Below are 26023 nucleotides of genomic sequence, written 5' to 3' on the forward strand. Positions count from 1 at the left end.
ATGTGTTCTTTCTCCTGTAAAGAATAGGGTAGAAGAGGAAGAAGAAAGAAAATAATCCCCTAATAGGGAACAATAACCTTTTAAAGTCTTCGCAGGAGCCACGTAGCTTCATATTCTTCTCTTCAGGTGGCTGTAGCCATCTTTCCAAGTCTTCATCCAGAGTAGAGTGAGCTCTGTTCAAGGACAAGTGAAGAGAGTGAAGATAGTCATTGCTCCTTTAGAATGGGAAGAGACCCTGAAAATCAGTGCTTTCCCTAAATAGCTGAGAAAACAAGTGCTTGATGGTATTGTGTCTAAAACTGCCAGAGTCACTTAGATCTGACTTCAATGTACAATAAAATAGCTGTTTAAAGCCAAGCATGGTGGCACTTACTTGTAATCACAGCACACTGGGTGGCTGAGGCACGGGGATTACTGGGTAGAGCCCAGATTGGGACATTTACTGATTTTGTAAGACAGTATTTCAAAATAAAATAATAAAATGGTCTGGGATGTAGCTCAGTTTAAAGACCCACGTTCAAATCCCAGAACCGCACCTCCCCGAAAAAAAGACAAAAAAAAAAAAATAGGGGCTGGGGATTTCGCTCAGCGGCATAAGCGCCTGCCTTGCAAGCAGGCAGTCATGAGTTCGATCCCTGGTACCGCTAAAAAGAAAAAAAAAAAAAAGACAAATCCGAGAACCCCAAACAAATAAAAAAACATGTTCTTTAGAACTTTGATGCTTTGGCATTTATGAGACCTGCTTAGCTTCTCTCAAAGTCTTGAGGAGTTGAAAGCACTAGCATTGCTAACTGCTCCACTGTGGGGTTGGTGGGATTACCCAGTACCCTATCCTAATCCTACTGAAGGCTTGCTGGGATTATGCAGTGTGGATCTGGGCTCTGTCAGCCTCCTCGGTCTACCTCTGTCTACCAGTGACAGCAGAGCCATGCTTTAAATTGGATACTATCACAAAATTATAGACTCAAGAAATAACCACAAGAAAGATCTTTTTTTTCTTTCCTTTTTCTTGTGGTTCATTTGCTTTTTCTTTTCCTCATTGTTTTTGCTTTTTCATAAGTGTGAACATTGTTTTTATTTTTTTTGTATTTTTTTTATTCTTTCTTTCCCTCCTATCTTCCTGAGCAGTTTCCTTTATCCTTCAGTATTATTCATAATCATTTTGTATTTTTTATATTTATTTAAAAATTTCCCTCTGAGGATAAACTCACTCCACTGAGTGGACATTTACTGTATACGCAGTATACACATTCTTCTCAGCAGCACATGGGACTTCTATAGACCACATACTAGCTCATAAAACATGCTTAAGGAAATGCAAAAGAACTGAAATTATCCCATGCATATTATAAGATAATAGTGAGTGAAACGAAATTAGTAGCAAAAGAAACCACAAAAACTACATAAACACATGGAATTTAAGTAACACCTTTCTGAACAGCCAATGGATCACAGGTGAAATTAGACAATTTCTACAATTAAATAGTGATGTCAATGAAGTATCTGGAACTTATGGGATGCAATGAAAGCAGTCCTATGAGGGAAATTTCTAGTGGTGAGTTACCACATTAAAAAAACAGAGCAAGCTCAAATAAACAACCTAATGGTGAACTTCAAGGTCCTAGAAAAAGAAAAGCAAGTTATACTCAAAGCACACCTGAGGGAGAAAATTATAAAGATCAGAGCAGAAATTAAAGCAACTGAGATTAAAAAATAATACAAAGAACCAACAAATCAAAGACATGGTTCCTTGAAGGATTAAATAAAATAGACAAACACTTAGCCACACTTACCAGAAAAGGAAAGACTCAAATTCATACAATTAAGAATGAAAAGGGTAAAATCACAGCAGATTCAGCAGAAATACAAAATAATATATATTCTTACTTTGAGAACTTGTATTCTAATAAGATGGAAAATACTTAAGAAATTGGCAGATTCCTGGATGTTATGAATTAACAAAGCTGAATCAAGATACAAATTTCTAGGAACCAAGAAAAGATGGTGGATAGATAACATCAGCTACAGTGGCTCTCTGAGGTAGCCAGCTTAAATTCCAGAATGGTATGGTGTGGGGAGTCCTAAGCAGAAAGAGATATACCCTGCCGACCCAGGAATGAACTAAGCTGAGAGAAACGAATTGGAAATGCAATCCCGGTGCTACGACTGGAACACCTAAAAAACTCACAGCTTGAATACCTTGTGGCTGCCGCGCCTGAATTGCCACAGCTGGGATAGCCTGCTAGTTGCAACTCATCAGAGATGGGAACACTCTGAGAGTGGGAATTGGTAAACTGAATTGGGAGCAGAACTGGTGGAGAGGCCAACATCGACCTGTGGTAGGTGAGAGGAACCTGCATCAACCTGCGATGAGTGAGAGGGATGGGGACCCTCCCATAGTCAAAGAGGCTCCAACAGAGGACATTCTGAGACTGGGCAGACTGGCTGGAGTAGGGCGCTGCAGTGACTTTGTCACATATTCCCCTCTCAAGCAGGATTGGTGGGGAGCGCTTGATCTACGCGATGCCATGGACTAAGGCCCAATGGGCTAGCCCAAACCAAGGACCTGTGCCTGGTAGTGCAACCTAATGCAGTGAAGCCGTCAGTAGGTTGACCTGGAGGATCAGACCCAGCACAGGCTGTGGGGTCTGTACCTCCCAGTATACTGCAGTGGGTGGGACCACCTAGTCAGCACACTTCAGACAAACTGAAACTGACAAAGAAAGAAACTGGACCTCCTATATATGCCTGTGTGGAAGGAACAAAAAATATGAAAAGAGGAGGCAACAAGAAAGGGTCCTCGGTCCCCAATCCTGAGAACACTGATCCAGGAAAGGTAAATGCAAAGGAGTTTGAGGATGGTAAACATGCAGTATCAGGCATGACACCAACAGACATAAAGCGATATCTTAGGGACTGCATAGACAAGTTCAAAAGTGAAGTATTTAACCAAGTAAAGCAGGATATAAGTAGAACAGTTAAAGAAATGCTAACCACCTCCCAAGAAAAAACAGATGGTAGAATGAAAGAGCAAAAAAAGGGGGAGAATTGTTTGATGGAGAAAATAGAGAAAACATAGAATACATGAAGCAGGTTCAAAGAGATTACCAGGAAATTAAAACTCTATTGAAAGCTGGCATAACAGCTTGAAAGAAACTAAGGTTAGATTACCTGAACTGGAGGACAGGTTTGCAGTATGGGAGCATGAAAGGAAAAATGTCTTAAAAATAACAAAGCAACAAGCTGTAACAATACAAAGGCTAGAAGATGACAAGAGGATAGAATTAAGAATGTAAAGGAATAAGCAGGGATACAAACAAATGACCTGCAAAGGCTATTCACAGAAATAATGAAGGAGAACTTCCCAAATACAGGAAAAGGTAAAGATGCTCAGATGTATGAGGCATACAGAACTCCAGCCACCTACAATCCAAAAAGAACTACACCCAGGCATATAATAATCAAAATTCCAGAAATCCAATATAAGAACAAAATATTAAAAGCTGTCAGAGACAAGAAACAGATCACTTACAAGGGAACACCCATCAGAATTACAGCAGACTTCTCGGCAAAAACTATCAAATCATGAAGAGCGTGGGGCGAAATAATCCAAGCTTTGAAAGACAATAACCTCCAGCCAAGACTGATCTATCCTGAACAACTGTCCCCAGAAATTAATAGAGAAACAAGGTGCTTCCAGGATAAAGAGGAACTGGGGGAATTTGCAACCACCCATTCAACTCTACAGAGAATACTGCAGGACATTCTAAAAGAGAAAAGTACCAGGATTCCAGAAACAGTGGCAGAGAGGCCACAATGAATGGAGCAAAAAGCAAAATGAAGAAGACAAACTGACAAATAATGACAGAAAAAGAATTCAACAGAAATGAGGCAGAGAAGATTGGATATAATTTCTAATATAGATGGCCTAGATATACTAACTTAAGGGAAAAAAGAGAGAATCACAGACAGAGTGGATCAAGAGATAGGGTCCATCAAGAGGCTCTTTGTAGGAAATATAATCAGCCTGAAGAAGCTTATATGGACCAAAATCAAACATGAGAAAACAGAAATCAATGTGATAGGGAACCAGAGAGTAATAGGGGTAACTAGACCAGTATTTATGGATAGGTTGAACAGACGAGCTTTCATAAATAAAAAAATATAACTAGAAATCCAGCCCAGGAGTGAGAAAGTTTGGAAACACTTAGGTAAATAGCAGGTTGCGCCCCGCAATACAAAACCGTGAGTGTTGGGGAGACCCAAAAATACACAGTTCATTCTAGGGAAGTAAAGGGGAGGAATAGTCTTCAAAAAAAAAAAAAAACCAGCAGAAGATATAGCTAATAGTGTATCAGGAATTAAAACCCCTATTACTTGCACCACTCTGCTTGGTTGGAACTTGTTCTGTTTGTATACAAGCAATGGATTTGAGGGGCACAGACAGCTGTCCGTAGCACAGTGAACATCTTTAATTTCCTATGAACTCAATCAGGATCCATGTTGTATGATGACTGATCTTAGTTAAATCTGATGTTTGATTGCTGCTTATTATTGACAGATTTTATTCAAAACTGTAAGGTTGATGGTATCAAGTTGAGGAGTATAGATAACTATACTGAAAATGACAATGATTCACTACAATATCCATTCCGATTTGATTACTTACCTGTTTTTATAGCTCCACACTATCTACGAAGTTGTATTACTGTTAATCCTGTAATGTACTGATATGTTCAATTATATTTTATCTGATGATATAGCCAATTCTGTTGATAACAAGAAACAGCACAGTGACCATGGTAGAACTCCTTATACAGCAGATTTATGTATCTTTTTAGTTTTATATGTCTATAGGAAAAAGTTTAGTTCTGTCCTGCTTTGTTCTGTTTTTCCCTCTAATATAAAAAGGATAGAAATACATGTTAAGACTCATGTTTACGTAAAACCTATAAACAGTTCATGAGAACCGACCTGATGACACATGATGAAATGAACAAAAACTTTGAAGGAAAGTGGCACTGCAGTACCCAATCCTGATTCTACAGTGTTATGATGTGAAATCCAGTAATATTATTAATCTTTGTTCACAAAGATTTTAATCTAATAAGTTGTGTTAGGTCTCAACATAAATGAAGATATGGATAAATGTGTACACGTCTAAGTGTATAGGATTGATACCCATAATACTTAAGTTTTTGTTGGATAGTTGAACAGAACTGTTTGCAATCTCCCTGGTTGAATTCCCATTTATATGTTCCACTTGTGTACCTTGAACAACTATTTATGAGGGGACAATATGTATACATCAGCTAGTGATTTATTACTATTTATTTCTTTTCTTTGAAAGTATGTACTATTTCTGCCCGTTTTCTATTTTGTTTTGTTTTTCTTTAAATGAAAACAAGATACAAAATTTTAAATAAACCAGTATCATTCAATGAAACTGAAGAAGTAATTTTTAAAAATTACCAACAAAGGATATCCCAGGCCCTGAAAGATTCACTGTTCATTTCTACAAGAAATTAACAGAATATCTCATGCCACTATTCTTCAAACTCCTTAATGAAACTGAAAGGGAAGCAATACTTTCAAATTCATTTCTGGAAGAAAGCATTACGCTGATACCAAAACTAGAGAAAGATCCAATTAACCCCCTCCCCTCAAAAAACTACAGGTCTATCTCTCTAATGAACAAAGATCTAAAGATCCTCAGTAAGATACTGGCAAACATATTGCAGCAAATCATCATGAAGATTATACACCATGATCATTATTTTACTAGATGCAGAAAAGTATTTCACAAAGACCAAAACCCATTAATGATTAAAAAAACCCATAGGAAATTGGAATAAGTTTTTTGGCTTTTTGAGACAGAGTCTCACTATGCAGTTAAAAGTTGGCCTTACATTCACTTTGTAGCCCAGGCTGGTCTCAAATTTGCAAGGATCCCCTGAGTCCTGGGATTACAGGCATGCACCACCATGCCCTGCTTGAAATAGATGGTTTTCATCTCTATCTGCAATTTATGACAAACTAACACCTAGCATCACACCAGTCAAAAGCTGAAAGCTTTCACTCAAATACAGGAATGAGATAAGGATGCCCACCATCACCACTCCTTTTCAGGAAGGTATGGAAACATTAGCCTGAGCAATTATATAGGAGAAAGAAATAAAAGCAATAAGGAATTATCTTATTTGCAGGTAACATAATACTGTACATAGAAAACCCCAAAAATTCCACCAGAAGACTATATTTAATAATCAAATTCAATATTGCAGCTAGATACAAAGTTAACACTCAAAAATCAGTAGCATTTCTGTACACAAATGATAAAATGAGAGAGAAATTAAGGAAACAATACCTTTCACAATAGTATCAAGAAAAATGAAATACTTAGGAATCAATCTAATGAAGGAAGTAAAAGACCTTTACACTGAAAACTACAGCACTCTGAAACTGAAAAGGATATCAGAAAATGAAGATATCCCTTGTTCTTAAATAGGTAAAACCAATATAGTGAAAATGGCCACAATTGTTATACAGATTTAATGAAATTCTGATCAAAATACCAGGAGCAAACTTCATAAAATTAGAAAAAACAATCCTCAAATTCATATGGAACCAGAGGAGACAAAAATAGCAAAAACAGCTAGGCATGATAGCACATGCCTATAACCCCCAGTACTCAGGAGGCTCAGGTGGAGGCCAGCCTGGGCTACATAGTGAGTCCAAAGTCAGCCTAAATTAAAAAATAAATTTATCTTTAGCCCTATCTACATAGTGAGTCCAAAGTCAGCCTAAATTAAAAAATAAATTTATCTTTAGCCCTATCTATCTATCTATCTATCTATCTGTCTGTCTGTCTGTCTCAAAGCAATTGTGAGCAACAAAGGCAAGGCAGGAGGCATCACAACATACGACTTGAAATTGTACTATAAAGGTACCATGATAAAAACATGATATTGGCAAATAAACAGGCCAGAAGATCAACAGAACAGATTACAAGATGCAGAAACAACTGCAAACACACTCAGTTACTTATCTTTGACAAAGGAGACAAACACCTTCACTGGAAGAATGATAAGTTCTTTAATAAATGGTGCTGGGGAAACTAGCTTTCCATATGCTGAAGATTAAACCTAGACCCATATCTTTCACCATGTACTAAACTAAAATCAAAATAGATCAGATCTAAATATGAAAACAGAAACAATTTGCTGGATGATAGGTAAAACTCTTGAAGACACAGGTGTAGGCAAAGACTTTATGAACAAAATCCTGATTGCACAGGAAATATTACAAAGCATCAACAACTGGGATCACATGTTATTAAAGATTTTGCATGGCAAAAGAAACTACAACAGAGTGAAAAGACAATCCCCAAAACGAGCTATTCCTCAGACAAAGGAGTGGTATCTAGAATATATAAAAAACTCAAGACAAAACAACAACAAAATAAGACTACTCCAAATTTAAAGACACAAGCCACAAATGGGTTTCTGAAATGAATAGATACTTTTCAGATGCAGTACGAACAACAAATAAACGTAAGACACAATGCTCAACATCAGCCGGCCATGGCGGCACATGCCTGTAATCCCAGCACTTGGGAGTCTGAGGTAGGAGGAACACTGTGAGTTCCAGACCAGCCAGGGCTACAAAGTGAGTTCAAGGCCAGCTTGAACTGCACAGTGAAACCCTGTCTCAGAAAGACACGAAAAAAACCCAAAGCTCATCATTGATTATTCAAAATATACAAACTAAAAACAGATCATCTCACTCTAGAAAAAAATAGCTATATTAAGAAATCAACCACTAACAAATGCTGGCAAGGCTGTGGAGAAAGGAACCCTTCTTGGTGGGAATCTATACTAGCACAACCATTATGGAAATCAGCATAGAAACTCCCAAAAAAACTAAATCTAGGGCCAGGGGTTTAGCTCAGTGGCACAAGTACCTGCCTGACGTTTGTAAGTTCGATCCCCAGTACCAAAATAAATCAAAACCAAAAAAAAACCCTAAATCTACAAATTCCATGTGACCTAGCTAGGTATATTTCAGTGGTCTACGCATATGCATAGTACAGCAGCCTAATCCTTTTTTTCAATTTTTTACTAGCTGTCTAATTTTTAATAGCTAAATCTTGGAAGTCGGCTATATGCCTAGTAACAGATACATGGATTAAGAAAATGTGGAAAAAAAAGAAAACAGATTGCTTCTGATAACCTTTCAGTTAATAAATTGAAAAAATGAAAAGATAGTTTGTTCATTTTCATTCTTATTTTCAATATAAATCACTTGCTACCATGTTTCATTTTAGTTATTAATCATATAGTTGAAGAGTATTTAGTCAATCTGTAATATATTAAAAATTTTTAACCTGAAAATCAAAAAAAGAAAATGTGGTATTTCTATACAATGGAGTATTACTCTGTCATAAAGAAGGATAAACTTATCCTTTGTAAGAAAATGAATATACTTGAGACTTAAGGTTAAAGAAAATAAGATGCACAGATCTGAGTATTGTGTGACTCTCTTATATGAGAAAGCCAAAATACAGATAGATAATAAAAGGATAGATAATAAAAAGTAGGGAGATAGATCTTTCACATATTGGAGGAGATTAAGGGGTGATAGGATGGAGGAGTAAGGGAAAGAAGTGAAAAAAGAATCAGACATGTCACATTTATGTATCAACTTGCCACAAAAAATATAATCACATTAGAAATATGTAATGGTAAAAAATAAAAACTGAAAAAAAGATCTTAACACTGAAAGCTGCTGAAACAGCAAAGATGGCAGCTTTCCTAGATAAACAAAGCAGGTTAATATATCTAAGTCAAAAACTTTTTCCTTTTGGAAAACAATTGAGATGTCGCATCTTCTTGTGCCTTTTTTTCAAGGGAATATCAAGAGTTTAGAGTTTATGCTGCTTTTTTCACTTTGTAGGACAAAGAATTCAATTTTCTTTCTCTGCTTGACTTTGCTTAACTGACATTAATTTTGGTTTATAAAGCAACAAGGGTAAGTGACTGGTAGGTAACATAATAGCCTAAATGGCCACGGATTTCATAACTACATCATAGGAAATTAAGCAGCCCTATAATTTGACATCTTTTTTTGACAGAGCAGAATTTTAGGCTGAGGATATATTTCAGTGGTACAGCATATGCTTCATGAGTGATGTCCAGTCCTCACCATACAAAATAAAAAAGATACATTCATTATTATAAAACTGCATTTTGAACTAATTAAACAATGTTCATTGGGCTGAGAATGTAGCTCAGTACAAATAGGGCTTGAGGAGTATATCTGGAGCTCTTCGATCACCAGGACCTCAAAAAAATTGAGAGAATGAAGTTCTCCTGTAGGTACATATTTCTGAGGTAAACTTACCATCAGTAAACTGCGGTGTGTGTTGGGATATTTGACACATGTAAACCTATGAAACCATCATCACAAATAACATGTTTAGAGGGAGGAATGGGGGAAGGAAGAAGTGAGGGAGGAGGAAAAGGAGGAAAGGAGAAGATGGAGAAGAGGAAGAAGAAGAGGAGAAAGAAGAAAGGAATGTACTGGGCTCTTAGACTTCTTATTAGACAGTACTGCCCACATTCAGAATAAGCGTTCCATTCTTTCACCTTGGTTTGCTCTTCCACACACCCATCTTCTCTGGAAGCACCCTAACAAACACACCAGGAAGTGTGCTTCACAAATTTCTTAGGCATTGTCCAGTTCAAACAAGTTGATAATCAAGATTAACCATCACACTGATTAATTATCCTGTTGGTAGTTTTTTTTTTTTCAGTTTTCCCTAGGTGAAAGAACCTCTCTGTCTAGTAGGTTCCTCAAGAACAGTACATGTGTACAGTACTCCTGAGTCTCTGCACATTCTATTCTCTTTATATACATACCCTTGAAACTTCAAAGAGGTTTTGACAATATGACATTGCTTGCTGACATTTCTGTTCTTTAACTGCCTAGAAAATGCAATTCTGTTTGTGTCTTTCCCTATGTGTTGTTCTGGAGAAGCTTGGTGAAATTCTAATTCATCTGCAGGTCAAAGATATTTCATCTTTTTTACTTGAAAATCCTAGGGAATTTGTATTTAAAGTTTAATGACTTTCCTAGATATGTGCCCGTTTACTGTTATGAGTCTACTGAAATGGTACGTAGTGGTACTGAAATTGATACGTAGAATCAAGTCTTCTTTTATTTTGGACACTTCAAAATTATGGCATACATTTTCCAATATTTATTTTCTTTCAATGTTTTTATTTTTTAAAAGACTAATTTTTCCTATCTTGAATTACATTAATTTGTGTTACAATGCAAATACTGTGCTTTCATTTTCTTAAATCACCTTTTAAAATAAAAATTGTAGGAGCTGGGGATTTAGCCCAGTAGGTATGAGCACCTGCCTAGCAACAGTAATGTTATGAGTTCGATCCCTGATACCAAAAGAAAAAAAATGTATGGTTTTACAATTATTGAAAAATAAAAACAAAAACAAGTTACTTTTTTTGTACCAGGGTTCAAACTCATGATCTCATACTTGCCAGGCACTTAATATACTTATCATCTCCAAAACTCTCTTTCCGGCCTTCTGTAATTCCACCTCTATTTCCCTATTATCTTTTGTTCTGTTTTTATTTCACTGTCAGTTTTTGTTTCTCAAGTTTTGTGTAGAAGGAATTGTACATTAAGTATTTTTTGTGGGGAAGAGAGCCTGACTTCTATCATTCAGCTTAAGTTTGAAACTGATCCAGATTCCTGGGTATTTGAAAAGTTCCCTCTGTAGGCTGAGGATGTAGTTCAGTGGCACAGCATGTGCTTAGCTTGCATGAGGCAGTACGTTCAATGCCCAGCACTGTAAAAGATAAAAATTAAACATAGTGGTACCTCAGTTCATGAACTTAATTTGTTTTACAGTTCTGGAAAAGATGGCTGTTTGTGTTCATGCAGGCAAGGTGGCTTCAGTCAGGTTCGCTGACAATGCAGGGTAGTTTGCATCAGAAGCACTCATGAGCCAAGGCACCACTGTCAGTCACCTTTTATTGCTGAATTATGCCACTATGTGGCTAGATGTAACCATTTACCTCTTGAGGAGAATTCAGGTTCCTTACAGTTTTTGCTTGTTACAAATAAATCATTTACATGTATGAAAAATCCTTTTTAAGTCCAGCTTTTTCTGTTACCTCTCTGTGTCATCTCCTACATCCTGTGATTCTCTGGTCCAAAGCAAACTGCTACCTTCTTTGTTACTGTCAGTTTCTTGTTCATCCAAATGCGTTGGATCTAAAAATCATTTAAAAAAATCATTTATTAGAATGAAAAAAATTAGTGGGTATGGTGGCACATGACTATAATCTTAGCATTTGGGAAGCTGAAGCAGGAGGATCCCACAATTTTGAGGCTAACCTGGGCTACACAGGGAGTTCAAGGTTAGCCTGGACTAGTATGACCCTGTCTCAAAAAAACAAAACAAAAAACCCCAACCAAACAAAATGAAAAAAATTGAGAAAGCCTGATTTACAAAAAATAAGGCTACCAGTGGTGCCTGAAGTATGCAATGCACCAACTTCCTTCATCCCATGACATCAGAGGGTCAGGTGGCAGTCTGCAGACACTTGTATTCACAGCAGCTGCCTCTAGGATCTGGGGAGCTTTTTTGGTGCCGGGTGAAGCTGCAGGAAACTCAGCCTGAGCCAAGGTTCAAAGATACAGAAGAAACAGAGGAAAGAAAGAGCACACAAAAGACGCAAGAACTACTGACAATAAGCTACATACATTTACTTTAGGGGACCATCCTGTTTTCACTTCCCTAGGTCGGAGCCCCAGGGAAGCAATTTGCATGGGGAAGAGATGTATCCCATAATGTATCCAAGCAACCTAATTACGCCACTTCATTTCATCCAGCAGTTCTACATATGTTAAGCATTAATGTTAATTTTCTAATTATTTTACAATGTACCAGGTGCCATTCATGGAGCTACAGTATACATAATGAGATAGGACTTATTTCCATGTTACAGATAAGAATGACTAAGGTTCAGAGACATTAAACACTTTATCATATAAATGTAATTGGTGCAGCCTGGAGAGGAATACATAGTGAGATCATGTCTCAAAACATTTCTCTCCCACCCAAAAAGTAACTGTGAAATCAGAATTGAGATGGAGATGTACCTGATCTCAAGGTCACACTTCCCCTATGTACCACTATGCTGCCAAGGACAGCGTGATGAAACAGGTCTGGGGAGCAGCTTACCATCTGCAGTGATGCTAGGATGACATGCTGTGCTCTCATGCAACACCAAGGATGAGGCCTGCTGCTGCTTCAGTTGCTCTGTCACAGTACAGAAGCAGAAGGCAACTTATTCCTCCTTTGCATGACACATCAGTCCCTAGGTAGTGGTTCTCAAAGAGTGGTCCTCAGTCCAGCATCACTAGTATAACCCACAAATTTCATAGAAATGCAATTTTGTTGTTGTTGTTTTTCTGAGGCAAAGTTTCACTCTGCAGTTCAGGCTGGCCTTGAACTCACTTTGTAGCCCAGGCTGGCCTTGAACTCTCAGCGATCCTCCTGTCTTAGACACCTGAGAGTTGGGATTACAGCTGTGCACCACCATGCCCAGTCAGAAATGTAAATTCCTGAGTCACATCCCAGACCTACTGAATTTGAAACTCTGGAAGTGTGGTCCAATCTGGTTTTAACAATATTTTTAGGTGATTCTGATGCCTGGAAAAGTTTGAGAATCACTACTCTTAGGAATCTGAGTTTAAAAGAAACTCTTCAAGTAAGACAAAAATTCCAAAAAACATTCATGGAAGAAAAATTATGAAGGATGATGAAGTAGATCCAGATGAAGAAGATCTGGAGTACATGTGGCATGTACTGTGCCTAAGCATTTACACACATTAATTTAGGATTAATATTCACAATTCATCTTCATATAGCCCTATGAAATCGATTGCATTACTGTTAATCCTGTTTAATATATGCAAAAATAAAGGTAAGAAACTTGGAATAAGTAAGAGAATTGAGATTTGAATTTAAGAAAACTAGTTCTAAATTTTATGTTCTTAATCTCTACTTTTTTTGTTTGTTTTTTGAGACAGAGTCTTTGCTATGCAGTTCAGGCCTGCCTTGAATTCACTCTGTAATCCAACCTCGTTTCTACTTCATGAAGATCCTCCTGCCTCAGCCTCCCAAGTCGTGAGATTACAGGCAAGTGCTACCACACTCGGCATCCTAATCTCTATACTCCCTCAAAAAGTTTGTAACAACATCAGAAAAATCCAAATGTTACCCTTTCTCTACTGGGCTATATGATGCATCTTTTACCTAACCTACAGCAAAACAGAAGACAAAGAATATTATGTTCAGTTCTTTAAAAAATACTCGCTAGAGCAAGACAAGCATCTGCTAAAATCAGGAGCTCAGTCCCCTCAAAGGGCTCCCCAGGGCAGAGAGACAGATAAGTACAGGAGCACAGGAAGGCCACCCTGAGGTCATACACAGGGCCCTATTCCGGGCAGCACAGATCTACTACTTTTCTGGCAGCTCCTAGGTGTCAAGGAACCTGTAAGACTATTTAATTTGACTCAAAACAGAAAATTCATTTTTATCTTAATAGCTTCTGTTGCTTTGTTAATTATATACATATATACTAGGATTCTAAAAGTGATTTTTCTTTAGGCCACTATCAGGAGACTAGAGATTTTGAGAGGGACCCTCCAAAAGAGCAGAGATCTCGTTAAGGGGAGAGGTAGAATGGCAACACAAAATCATCAGCTTAGTAGGCCCATGACCAGGAGAAACTCCTCAAATGGCCTTTATTCTTTGTCTTTCTGAAAAATTACAGACCCATTCAAAGTGCAGACATCACCTAGAATTCTGGCCCAGATAATTTCTGTAAGTGGGATGAGAAAACACTTCTGCACAATGGGATTCAGCAGTGCCACAAGGCTAACGTGCGGAAAGAAGCCTGACAGGCTAGAAATGGCAAAGTGCAGGAAGATTCACACGTGACTACAAAGAAAGGTCAATGGGATCTGGAGGAAAATCATCAGCTACTATCAGACCACAGAGTTTACAAGTACTGTGCCAAAAGCCATAGGTAAGGGAGAATGACACCAAAAATCTATGTGATCAATACGTGTGGAGCAACCTCCACTCTCAATAGTTGTTATTTAAAAGCAACTGGAAAGGAGAAATTTGCAAAGACTACCTCAGGAATTCTATAACTAAAACAGAAGAGTGGAGGTTCTGGCTCTAAGAGCCTGACCCAACAACCATGTAGCATTGGGAGGATTTCAGTCAGGTAAGGAAAGGCCTATAAGGCTGTTGGGTGTAGCTCAGTAGTACACCTACAAGCAAGCACAAGGTCCTGAATTTGATCTCCACGCAGCAGGAAAAGGAAAGGAAGTGAAAGAGATAGTGTTGGGAGGAGTAAAAGAACAGAAAGGGACTTTACAGAAAAAGAAAGAAAATGAAGGTTCTGGAAGCTATGACTGGTTCCACCCAAATTCACCAGGCCAATGAATAGAGACTGAAGTTATGGTAAGAAGCCTACAGGATAGCTATCCCTTGATTCAGACCTATTAGTCTTTATTCCTTATGAGACACAAAATTTAATAGACCTTCAAACCATGTGTAAATCTCAGAATATTCTCTATACTGTCAAGGAAAGGGATAAAAATGAATCAGCAAAATGCATGTTTGCATGTACAGACAACCCTGAGTACACTGTGACAGGATCCTTGATTTTAGGCAGACTCAAGATACTCTGCTCTAAGGCATGCAGGCCTGTTGTCACCAAGCCACTTTTGTCTGAACACAGTACTTAAGAAACTAGCAAGCCAGGCATGATGACACATGCCTGTAGTCCCTGTACTTGGGAGACTGAGGCAGGAGGACTGTGCTGAGTTTGAGGCCAGCCTGGACTACACAGTGAGTTCACAGCCACCTTGAACTACACAGCAAGATCCTGTCTCAAAAAAAGAAACGAACAAATTGGGCACAGTGTTGGGGTTTTTTCTTTTGCCTGCCAAAGGCTCTGTCTCATGCAAGATCCTCCCCCAGAGGATGCCTCTTCATCTTTTGGTGCTCTCCCTTGCTTCATTGTGGGGTGATATATGACTGGACTATGCTCATATCTGTTATACTTTTATAAATAAACTTACTTTCATCTATATGAAATCAGGATTTGGCTCTTCTCTGTTGGTGTGGGTCTGAACCTCAACTTTCTATGACAACATATAATTGCTTGCTATTGTAATACCCAATAACAAGAACTGGACCATACCACAGTACCCCTGAGAACCTTTTTCTAAGGGTGAGGGGCTGGTCTGCACTGCTGCTGTGGAACCAGACCACTGGATCCTGGCTATTTCTAGATACACCCTTATTTTCAGCATTGGTCCTGCTACAAGTAAACTGAGCTGATATTTTTCAGTCTGCTTGAAAATTCTGGTCTCATTAAGTATTGTGTCACTGACTTTCCTGCTCTGAGCAAAGGGATTAATCCACAATTCTAGCGCCTTTAATACCTCCTACTATTGGTAAACTGAAAGTACAAGTTCTCAGCCTGAGCTGCTACATCTTAGGCCCCTAGGGATAGTAGGATAGGTTATAAAAGGAGATAAAAATATCAGGTGTAGTGGTGCATGCCTGCAATTCCAATACTTGGGAGGCTGAGGCAGGTTCAAGGGTAGCCTGGACCCCTTAACCTAAACTATATAGCAAGACCTTGTCTCAAAAAAATAAATAAAAGGAGGTAAGAATTCCTTTAGTGAAACAAGTTTGTCATAATAAGCCATTTGAATGTTGCTAATTCAACTTCACTACCATTAGCCCTTTAAGTAACTAACTGACAACAGACTGAAGGCCAATTATCCCAGCAAGGCAGATGTGATTGCAATGTGATGGGGGTGGGGGTGGGGATACTGGGGATCAAACTCAGGACCTTGTGCTTGTCAGGCAGGTGCTGTGCTACTGAGCTGTATCCTCAGCCCTCATTTTGTTGGAAAATTTCCCCTTCTTAAATTTTATAAAAACCAGAACTTTGTAGGGTCTTTTACATCAGGGCTCACATTTCAGACAAAGAAACCATATGGTGAGGCTAGGGATGTAGCTCAGTGGTACAGCACTTACTTGCCTAGCCAGAAGGCGGCTTTAGGTGTAATTCCCAGCACTGAAACACAAACAAACAACAACAACAACAACAAAACAAATCTGATAATGAGTAACTATAACCAAAAGGGGTAGGAGTGTATTTTGTATTGCATGGAACAATCATTACCGATTTCTTCAAGCAGCTCCCGAGATGGCGGTGGTAGCTCTTCGATTTGATGCTGTGAGATGGCTTCCATTAGTTCTTTAAGAAAATAATTGGGAAAATAATTTAATACTTTCTAGGACCTGAACTGGATTCTTCTAGGTTTTTCATGAACTTCACAAAGGATTTCTCAACTAAAGGGGAAGGAAGTTTCTAATGTAACAGTTTTACTAGCAACCTCCTAATATGTGAATGGCCTTTACTCCCTCTTTTCATCTTGCTTACCCTACTACACTTGGTCTGTGTCCTTCCTAAGGATATGTGGGTAGGGAAGGTACAAATTTTTACTAAGATTCAATCTAGCTCAGGGTTGTTAGAAGGATATAGAGGTTCTGGACCAGCCAAATTAAACAAAACACAAATTAGAGAGCCTCTATCTCTAGACCATCAGGCCAGTGGATGTAAGCAAAACTATGCTTTGGGTCTTGCCCTGAGTATTCAATGATACTATAGCTAAAACCTTTCAGAATAATTTATAAGGCTAGGCATAGTGGCACATGCCTGTAATCCCAACATTCAGGAGGTTAAGGAAGGAGGATTCTCTTGAGTTTAGAAGGCAGCTATACTTACCACTATAGTACCAATACTTTGGACCCAGCCTGAGCTACATAGTGAGTTCAAGGCTGGCCTGAACTACATAGCAATATCCTGTCTCTAAAAACACAAACAAGCAGTTCAGGACTGATATTCAACATGGTGCCAACTATGTTAAGACATTTTTATATAGTTCCAAAACTATAAAATAAGCACCAAAATATACATAAGGTTAAAAAAAGGTTAAATGATCATTTTCTTGTTAAGCCTTTCTTTAGCCTCGAAATGTTCTATGATGAGTAGGCTTTACTTTTACAACCAGGAGGAAAATAGCAAATCTGTTTGAACTGAGTATAGCATCGTGATCACTGAGCAACAGTTCATGCCTCCTTCAATTGGCCTACCAGTATCAAGGGCTATTTTAATATTAGACATGGGCATCTTTAGGCATATTCTTTGAGTGACATGAGTTGATGAATCAAATGATTACTACAGGGCGTAAGTAATACATGTTTCAGTATACAGCACTATCTTAAGTGGCAAACTCTAGCAAATCCATTGTTTCTGCACTAAATTTAGTAGTGTTTAGAGTACGGAGTAGACTCTGCATTTGCATCTCTACCATTGCAGTCCTAATCAAAAGCTCCTAACCTACTGCAACATCATTACCACCAGCACCCCTACATGGCCTCCCAAGGGATTGTGCACTCCAAAGTTGCTCTATTAGAACACTCATCACATGTGACTTCTGGCCTGGCTTCTGAGAGCCAGATGGAAGGAGCTATGAGTTCTCCCAAAATATTTCTCCTTTCTGTGCATGATTACCTGGGCTGAGTGGAGTGCTGACACTAGTAGGCGCGTGGCTTACTTTGGGTGTTTTGCATAAGGTTTCCTTAAAGGAGCCATCTGATTCATAGGAGATACTAGACAGATCTTGAATGTCTGTTAATGATCTAAGGAATTAAAAATATAGTAATTATGAGAAATTTAGGAAAATTGAATGATATCCTCCTGAAAGGAACTTTTAAACTATACTTTTCAAAAAAATCTTTTTTGTCAATAGGTCAAAATTAGAGTACATCTTAAAATATTATACAGAGAATATTAAAAAATATTCTAGAAAGAGATATTAAGTGTATAGATAGATAGATAGATAGAGACATATAGATATATATAGATATAGATATATAAATATATATATCCTGGCAACTAAAAGGAAACTATGCCGGGGATTTAGCTCATAGGCATAAATGCCTGCTTGGCAAACATGAAGTCCTGAGTTCAATCCCCAGTACCAAAAATGTAAATAAAAAATAAAAAGAAATGATTTCCATCGATGAAAAGATATTTATGTAGAAAATAAATAATTATCACTGTAACTCCCTGATTATAAGGAGCTATCATTTATAAAAAACATCATACATTAATAAGTTTTTTGGTGAAAGAAGAAACACTCCCATTAAGTCCATATATAAAAATGCTAAGAATACCAATTCTTAAAAATAAAGACATACTATTTCCATAAAAGCAAGACTATACACAAGCATTCTTAGGCTATTCTTTGGTGGCCTTACATGTCTTTTCCTTTCATTTCCTTTGGTGGCTCCTTTAATGTCTTTTCTTGTTCACATTCAGCACTGTGAGATACAAAGTACAAAAAATACTTTGTCAGCACAGTGTACAAAGTGATACAGGGACCCAGTTTATCAGGCCAGTGTGAGAAGACACTAAGCTCAAAAGTGGAAAATGTGAGTTCTGGTTTTGGCTCTGCTGCAAATTAGCCACTAGTTTTCTGCCATGTCTGGGCTTCAACTCCTCTCTGGAGATTGAATATTCTCTAAGGGTCAGCTCAGCCCTAAAGTCAGTCAATGACTCTGACAATGAGCAAGTTTGTAAGAAAATAATGGAGCACAAGAATTTCACTGAAGGGAGATATTGGAGCAAAGGGCACATCTATAGGGTTTCAGCAAACTAAGATGGCTTCCTGATGCAGAGTATCAGAGGAGGCCAAGAGTGTACCAAAAAATGGCCAGGAAAGAACACTGAAGATAAAATTTGACCCATTCCTACTTTCAATAATATTTAAAATTTAATTTCAATGAAATTTAATTTTAATACTGTAAGCCAGATCCCACATTAAAGCCTTCCATATATTTTCATAGTTTTAATCCCTACAACAATCCTGTGAAACCAATGATTAAAAGAATTAATACAGATTTTGGGTTGACTAGTAACTTTTATCCTCTTAATCAAAATATGTGTTTCTATCACTGGGTGTGGTGAAGCACACCTATATTCCCAGTACTCAGGAGGCTGAGCCAGAAGGATTCCTGTGAATTCAATGTCAGCCTGGGCTACAGAAGTGAGTTGAAGGCCAGCCTGTACTACATAAAGAGACCCTGTCTCAAAAACATAAACAACTCCCACCAAAATAAAAGATACATTTGTCCTTAAAAGTTTATAGCTTACTTACTTTTTGGTCCTGTTAATTATATCAACTGCTACATGACTATTACATATAAATTTGCTATAAATACTCAGGTAGGTGGTTTTGTGGGGGCGGTTGCTAGGGATTGAACCCAGGGCTTTGTGCATGCAAGGCAGGGTACATGGGTCTGTATGAATGTTGAGTCTTCCTTTCTCTAAAGTAAGTGCCAAAAAGTTACATTATTACTTTAAATTCCTTTGTAAAATTGCTCACTAAGGGTTCTTATTTTACAGAGGGGAAGTAGAATAGAGGGGCGAAGAACTATGACAAAGATCACATGGATAGGATGCCAAAGTCAGGACCTCAATCAGGACAATGACTTCTTTTCACTCCCCTTCAATGTCTGCCAAACAAATTATAACAAAGTTAGGCTTCGGAAAGTTAATTTTTGAAAAGAGGTAGTTAATACATTTGAAGATGATCAACATATAATTAAATATATAAGTATATATAAATATGTGGCATTCTCCCATTTCACAGTGTAAAACTGTAAGATGATAAAAGTGCATACCTTTGCATAGCTTGGAGCCTGGTGAAAATCTCAGTGTTCTTTCCAAGGAATTTTTCCATTTGGAACTTTTCCTCACCTGAAATAAAGAAAATTCTTCTACATTTTACTTAAACCACATTATCATATTTCCATCCCCTAGAACATCGGTGGCAAACCCATGTGATGTGTGCAGCAGCAGGCTGCTTCTATTAATGGAAAGTTTAAAAATGTTTGCTATCATTGCCCTAGGACTTCCCTTGGAACGAGAAATAATCTGGACTACAAAATGCTTTCCTAATTGGGTTTGGAATGAATGCTCTGGAGGAAACTTTTGCTCTGAAAATTTGTTTCTCTTCCTCAGAGAACATTCAGAAAACAATCAAGTTATTCATCAGTCTTTCAATTATTTCTGGAAACAAATACTACTTCAAGAAGGCAAACTGATCCAATTCCTGTTAACAAACATCAGAGGGCACCAAAGATTTCAAACAGGAAAGCCCATTAAATGGGAGTTCCCAGAGAGCTGAAAGTACCTCTTGGCCATCAGCCACCACCTAAAGACAGGAGCATGTAGAGTGCAGTCTTGGGTACTGAGGAGCTGGATCAACTGTCCTACGTCCTCCTTGGCATGAAGAATCTAAAGTTACTTCTCAACAGTTCTCGGCAAAATGATGTTCAGATACCTAGCCAGTGTCTATTTTCTCTCCCAACTGAACTGTCCTAGTTCATAGACACGGGGGCAGATGGAATGCTCTACCTTGATTCCTAAAGATCATGACTCCCCACTCTACCCATCTCCTGAGATGCCTGGTAGGCTCTGGGGAGGTCCACACAGCACAGTGCCACCCTAGCAAATTCCAACACAATTGGAAACAGTAGTGACACAGAGGTTTTTCTTATGGTGACCATCTCTTAAGACAACACACACTCAGAAAGCATAAACTAATTCCTAATAAGAACACTCTAGAACCAGAGGATACTTTACAGAGTGTAGACTAAGACCCCCATCTGTGCTTTACCTGAGGGAGAGTAGGTCCTGGGATGAAGTCATCGTCCAAAACTAGGCAGATAAGTCAGGGCTCAGAAACCAGCATACATTCTATTGTACCCTAATGTTACGGTTCTGGGTGTGGAAGAGAATATGCAGCAGATCCTTGTGTGGAAGCAGGGTGGGAGTAGGGAGGAAAAGGCTGAGAGGAGGATATAGAGTAGAAATGTAAGGCTCTCACCTACTTCAGATGCTTGCAAGGGACTGGCCCAGGGTTTCTGACCTATCTATGTTACACCTCCATCCCAGTGAACCTTCTTCCAAACACAAGTAAAGCAACCATGTTCACACCAAGCCCACAAAGAGTGATCATGGGAAGAGCCTCTGTAGGAGAGGGAAGGTAGTCCAAGACCCTGGGAACTTTTAGTACTCAAGGCTTGAAGATTCTTAAAAGGCTCCTAACTCTGGCAAGGGAATGAATCTTGAATGAATTCACTTCCACAGCTAATTTTTTTTCAGTCTTTTTGAAACAGGGTCTTGCTATGCAGTTCAAACTGGCCTTGAGTTCACTCTGTAACCCAGGCTGGCCTCAAATTCACAATGCTCCTCCTGCCACCACCTCTCAAGTGTTGGGATAATAGGAATGTACCACTACGCCATACTCAAGGGGACTGAATCATGTTAGATTTGGAAGCTGAAGCGTGCACTGGAAGCAAAGAAGTAAGGTAAGAACCCCCATACACCTGTGTTCAGAATGTTGAAGTATGACTATGAACTTCTACATAGACTCTTAGGTGGATATCAATGGTTTAATGAAAGCATGGATGCTGTCTTGGTTACTTTTCTCTCATTGCTAGGACAAAATACTTGACGCCCAAAATGAAGGAAGGAAAGGTTTATTTAGATTATAGTAGTGGAAGTTTCAGCTTATAATCAGCTGGCTCCACATCAGGTGGCATGGCTTAGGGGCAACATGGTAGCTGTGGCAGATACCAGAAGTGACAAGATCAAAAGGGCAAAAGGAATGGGAGCCACTGGCGTTTACTAGGACCTGTGCCATGCTGGGACCTGGAGCACTGGGAAACCAAGCAACCCTGCCCACTTCCGCCTTGTGAGCGGCTGTGAGCATGGCAGGCTGTGGTGGCCCAGGATGGGAGCCACTGGTATTTACTGGGACCCATGCTATGCCGGGACCTACAGTATCAAGAAACCAAGCAACCACCCAATCCCCATGAGTGACTGTGAGCCTGCAAAATATCACATCTCCCCCCGCTACCCTGATAACAAGTGGGAGCCAGTGATCTGGACATCCCTTGAGAGGTTGACCATAGCAAAGTAGCAAATGGGGGGATTTCCTTCTGCTATCTCTTTAAAGGCAAATACTTTTATCCATGTTTTGCTTTGTTCTAATTAATGGTGTTATATTAGCTTGCTTTGTTTTGTTGACTTGAATATACATGAAAGTATGGACAGCTATTTTGAAGAGAACGAGACTCTATGACAGCCGTCAGTGACTTCCTTACTGTCTGGTTTTGAAGACCTAAAACACCTTCCTCATTCTGTTCAGCTCAGTTTTTTTTTTTTTAATTTAACGAGAAAAAGGAAAAAAAAAAACAGAAAAAGGGTACAAGTAATACCAAATTTAAAAAATAAACAGTAAGAAATCACTAGTTAATAGATTACATATTCTCATCTTAGAAATAGTTGTTCAAGTTACAAAATTGAAGCACATAAAGTGGACTTTCAAACAGTGAGAGTGAAAACAGTTTTGTTCAATGACCCAAAAAACACTCAGTAATATGGTTATCTATCTTATACACTTAAACATATATGCAGTTATAACCTTTAGAGAACTTTCTTTTCTTTTTTTTTTTTGTAGAATGACAATTACACATTTTGGGTTTTATTACTCCCACAGTTCTTTTTACTTTTTTTGAAGAGAGTAAAACCAAATGCGATATATCAGAACAGAGTCAGTCAAATCAAAAGCGTGGACGTAATAGATAATGTAAAAACAAAATATAAGGTGATCAACAATGGTTACCATACTGCCTCTTGCTATTTTAAGAATTGGCAGTTATAATAAAATTGAACTAAACAGGAAAGAATAAAACCAAAGCATTGGAGACATTACAGGATTTTAAAAGAAAATAATAGTCAATGGGAATGGGGGTCATAATGATTCTTATTGTCTTCACAGTTATACCTATACTTTAGATCTTGGTACTATCAAGCAAAGCAGAATAGAGGAAAATCAGTCAAAACAAGATGGTGAGGGTAATACAGGATTTCAAATCAAGTTAATAGGAAATCAAAGTAGGTTACTATAATGTATCCTATTTTTTATTTATTTTTCTCTTAATTAAAAAAATAAAAAGAAAAAAGTAAATAATTTTAAAAAGGGGGGGAATTGAGATAAAAGAACGCATAACAACAGAACAGCGCAGGTCAAATCATAACCATTTAAGCAAACCAGTGTTTCACCACAAGATATCCTGACATAAAAATAGTTACCATAGTGTCTCTTTCCTTGAAATCTTTGAGTATAACTTCTTATACTGCAGCACCAAACATATCACAACACTATAAAACCATTCAAGACAATGATATCATTACAGGGTATTTAGAACCAATTGACAGAAAATGAACAATGATTTCTATATAAATCCTTGTCTATAAAAATTTTTGCTTATATTATCATATATAATAAAACCCAGTAAGATACAACCTTTTAAGACCAATGGAGACTGAAGAATACATGTTTGATGGGACTTCAAAACAAGATGATACTAAATCAGCAGTAGCTATTATGATGTCTTGTTTTCTCCAAAATGGCTGTTCCTGCCTTCCAATCTTCTCTGCCTCATTTCTGTTGAGCTCTTTTTCTGTCGTTTGTTGTCAGTTTGTCATTCTTCATTTCATTTTCTGCTCCATTCATTGTGGCCTCTCTGCCACTATTTCTGGAATCTTGGTATTTTCTTTTTTTAGACTATCCTGCAGTATTCTCTGTAGAGTTGAATTTGTGGTTGCAAATTCCCCTAGTTCCTCTTTATCCTGGAAGCACCTTGTTTTTCCATCAATTTCTAGGGACAGTTGTGCAGGATGTATCAATCTTGGCTGGAGGTTATTATCTTTCAAAGCTTGAATTATTTTCCCCCATGCTCTTTGTGATTTGATGGTTTGTGCCGAGAAGTCTGTTGTAATTCTGATGGGTGTTCCCTTGTAAGTGATCTGTTTTTTGTCTCTGACGGTTTTTAATATTCTGTTCATATATTGGATTTCTGGAATTTTGATTATTATACACCTGGGTGTACCTCTGTTTGGGTTGTAGGTGGCTGGTGTCCTGTATGCCTCATATATCTGAGTATCTTTACTTTTGCAAAATTAGGGAAATTCTCTTGGATTATTTCTGTGAATAGCTTTTGAAGTCCATTTGTTTGTGTCCCCACTTCTTCTCTTATGTTCTTAATTCTTAAGTTATAGATCCTCTTATCATCTTCTAGCCTTTGTATTATTGCTGTTTGTTTCCTTGTTATTTTTAAGAAGTTTTTCATTTCATGCTCCCATATTACAAATCTGCCCTCCAGTTCAGATAATCTGTCCTTAGTTTCTTTCAAGCTGTTATGCCAGTTTTCGATGTGTTTTTAGTTTCCTGGTAGTCTCTTTGAACCTGCTTCGTGTATTCTACGTTTGCTCTATCTTCTCCATCAAACAATTCTCCCTTTTTCTGTTCTTCCATTCCACCATCTGCTTTTTCTTGGGTAGTGCTTAGCATTTCTCTAACTATTCTGCTTATGTCTTGCTTCAGGTCATTAAGAACTTCATTCCTGAACTCGTCTATGAGGCTCTGGAGATAGCCCTTTATATCTATTGGTGCCATGTCTGCTATTGCGTGTTTCTCAGGACTGGGGGCCGAGGACCCTTTCTTGTTGCTCCCTCTTCCCATATTCTTTGTTCCTTATATTTAAGCATGTATAGGAGGCCCAGCTTCCTTCCCTGTTGGCCACAGTCTGTTTGAATTGCACCGGCTAGGTGTTCCCGCCCACTGTAGTGTACTAGGGAGACACAGACCTGGGCAGCCTATGCTGGGCCTGCCCCTCCAGGTCAACCTACTGAAGGCTTCACCTCTAGGGTGCACCTTCAGGCACTGGGACCTGAGTTGGGCTTGCCTATTGGGTCTCAGCCAGTGGCGTCTCACAGACCAGGCACTCCCCACCAATCCCACTTCAGAGGGGGAAATGTGACTGAAGTCACTGCAGCTTCTCGTTCCGGGAAGTCTGCCTGGTCCGAGTATGTCCTCCGCTGAAGCCTCCTTCTCTATGTAAGGGTCCGATTTGCTCACTTACCGCAGGTCGATGCAGGGTACCCGGCCAGTCCTGCTCCCAACTCCTTTCAACGCTTCCCACTCTCGGACCTTTTGAGCCTCTCTCCCTGCTGTGCCAACCAGGACGCAACAGTGGCTGCAGGTAATTCAAATCGCAGATTCCAGTGGCGCGGGTCCAGCTTCTGTGCTGAGACCTTATCTGTGCCTGCTATCTCACCAGGATTGTGTTTCCAGATGGTTTCTCTTAATTTAGTTCATTCCTGAGTCAGCAAAGAATATCCCCCCTTGCCTGGGACTTCCTGTCCGGCACCATTCCTACATTTCAAGTGCGGTTTCTCCGAGAGCCTCAGAGGCTGCTGCTATCTATCTACCACGTTCTTCCGGAATCCAGCTCAGTTTTATACAGTATTGTTTTGTATGAATTCTCTGTATGCGAAGACATGGACAACTATTTGCAAGAAAACAAGAGAGAGTATGACAGATAGTGAACATCTCAGGTCATCTAGCTTTGAAATTTGTATCTCTTACATTGCTTTCTTATGTCCTATTTTGTTCTGTTTTGTTGTTTAATTTTATCCCCTTTAAAATAAAAATTTTTTAAAGTGCAAAAGGAAAAGAATGCCTTCTTTCTTCCCTTCTATTGTATGCTGGCTACCTGCCCCTGGGGGAGGGGTACAGCACTCACACTGCCAATCCCAGTGCTACACAACGAATCAATCACAACTGCCAGACTCAGCTGCCTCCATGACTGTATAAGGCTTTGAAGGGACATCCAAAAACCAACCATAAGGTTCCATACTTGGCCCTATAAAGACACAGGGACATCCTTTATGCAACAGATAGTTGGTCC

At 38.7% G+C, this 26023-nt stretch overlaps 1 protein-coding gene across 1 annotated transcript in view; it reads right to left on the reverse strand.

Moving 5' to 3' along the window:
• The window catches only part of Tex14 (testis expressed 14, intercellular bridge forming factor), a 163560-nt gene that overhangs the window by 5620 nt on the left and 131917 nt on the right, over positions 1–26023 (reverse strand). Inside the window, exons 22-28 of the mRNA XM_023564983.2 lie at positions 19883–19958; positions 18458–18520; positions 17709–17836; positions 16314–16388; positions 12278–12355; positions 11205–11304; positions 78–173 (exon numbers count right to left, since the gene is read on the reverse strand). Coding sequence (XP_023420751.2) covers positions 78–173; positions 11205–11304; positions 12278–12355; positions 16314–16388; positions 17709–17836; positions 18458–18520; positions 19883–19958 — 616 coding nt within the window. The remainder of the gene's footprint in view (positions 1–77; positions 174–11204; positions 11305–12277; positions 12356–16313; positions 16389–17708; positions 17837–18457; positions 18521–19882; positions 19959–26023) is intronic.

The sequence above is a fragment of the Cavia porcellus genome, unplaced genomic scaffold, assembly GCF_034190915.1.
Source record: "Cavia porcellus strain 051 isolate PalLab524CR breed Dunkin Hartley unplaced genomic scaffold, mCavPor4.1 scaffold_6, whole genome shotgun sequence".
Lineage (NCBI taxonomy): Eukaryota > Metazoa > Chordata > Mammalia > Rodentia > Caviidae > Cavia > Cavia porcellus.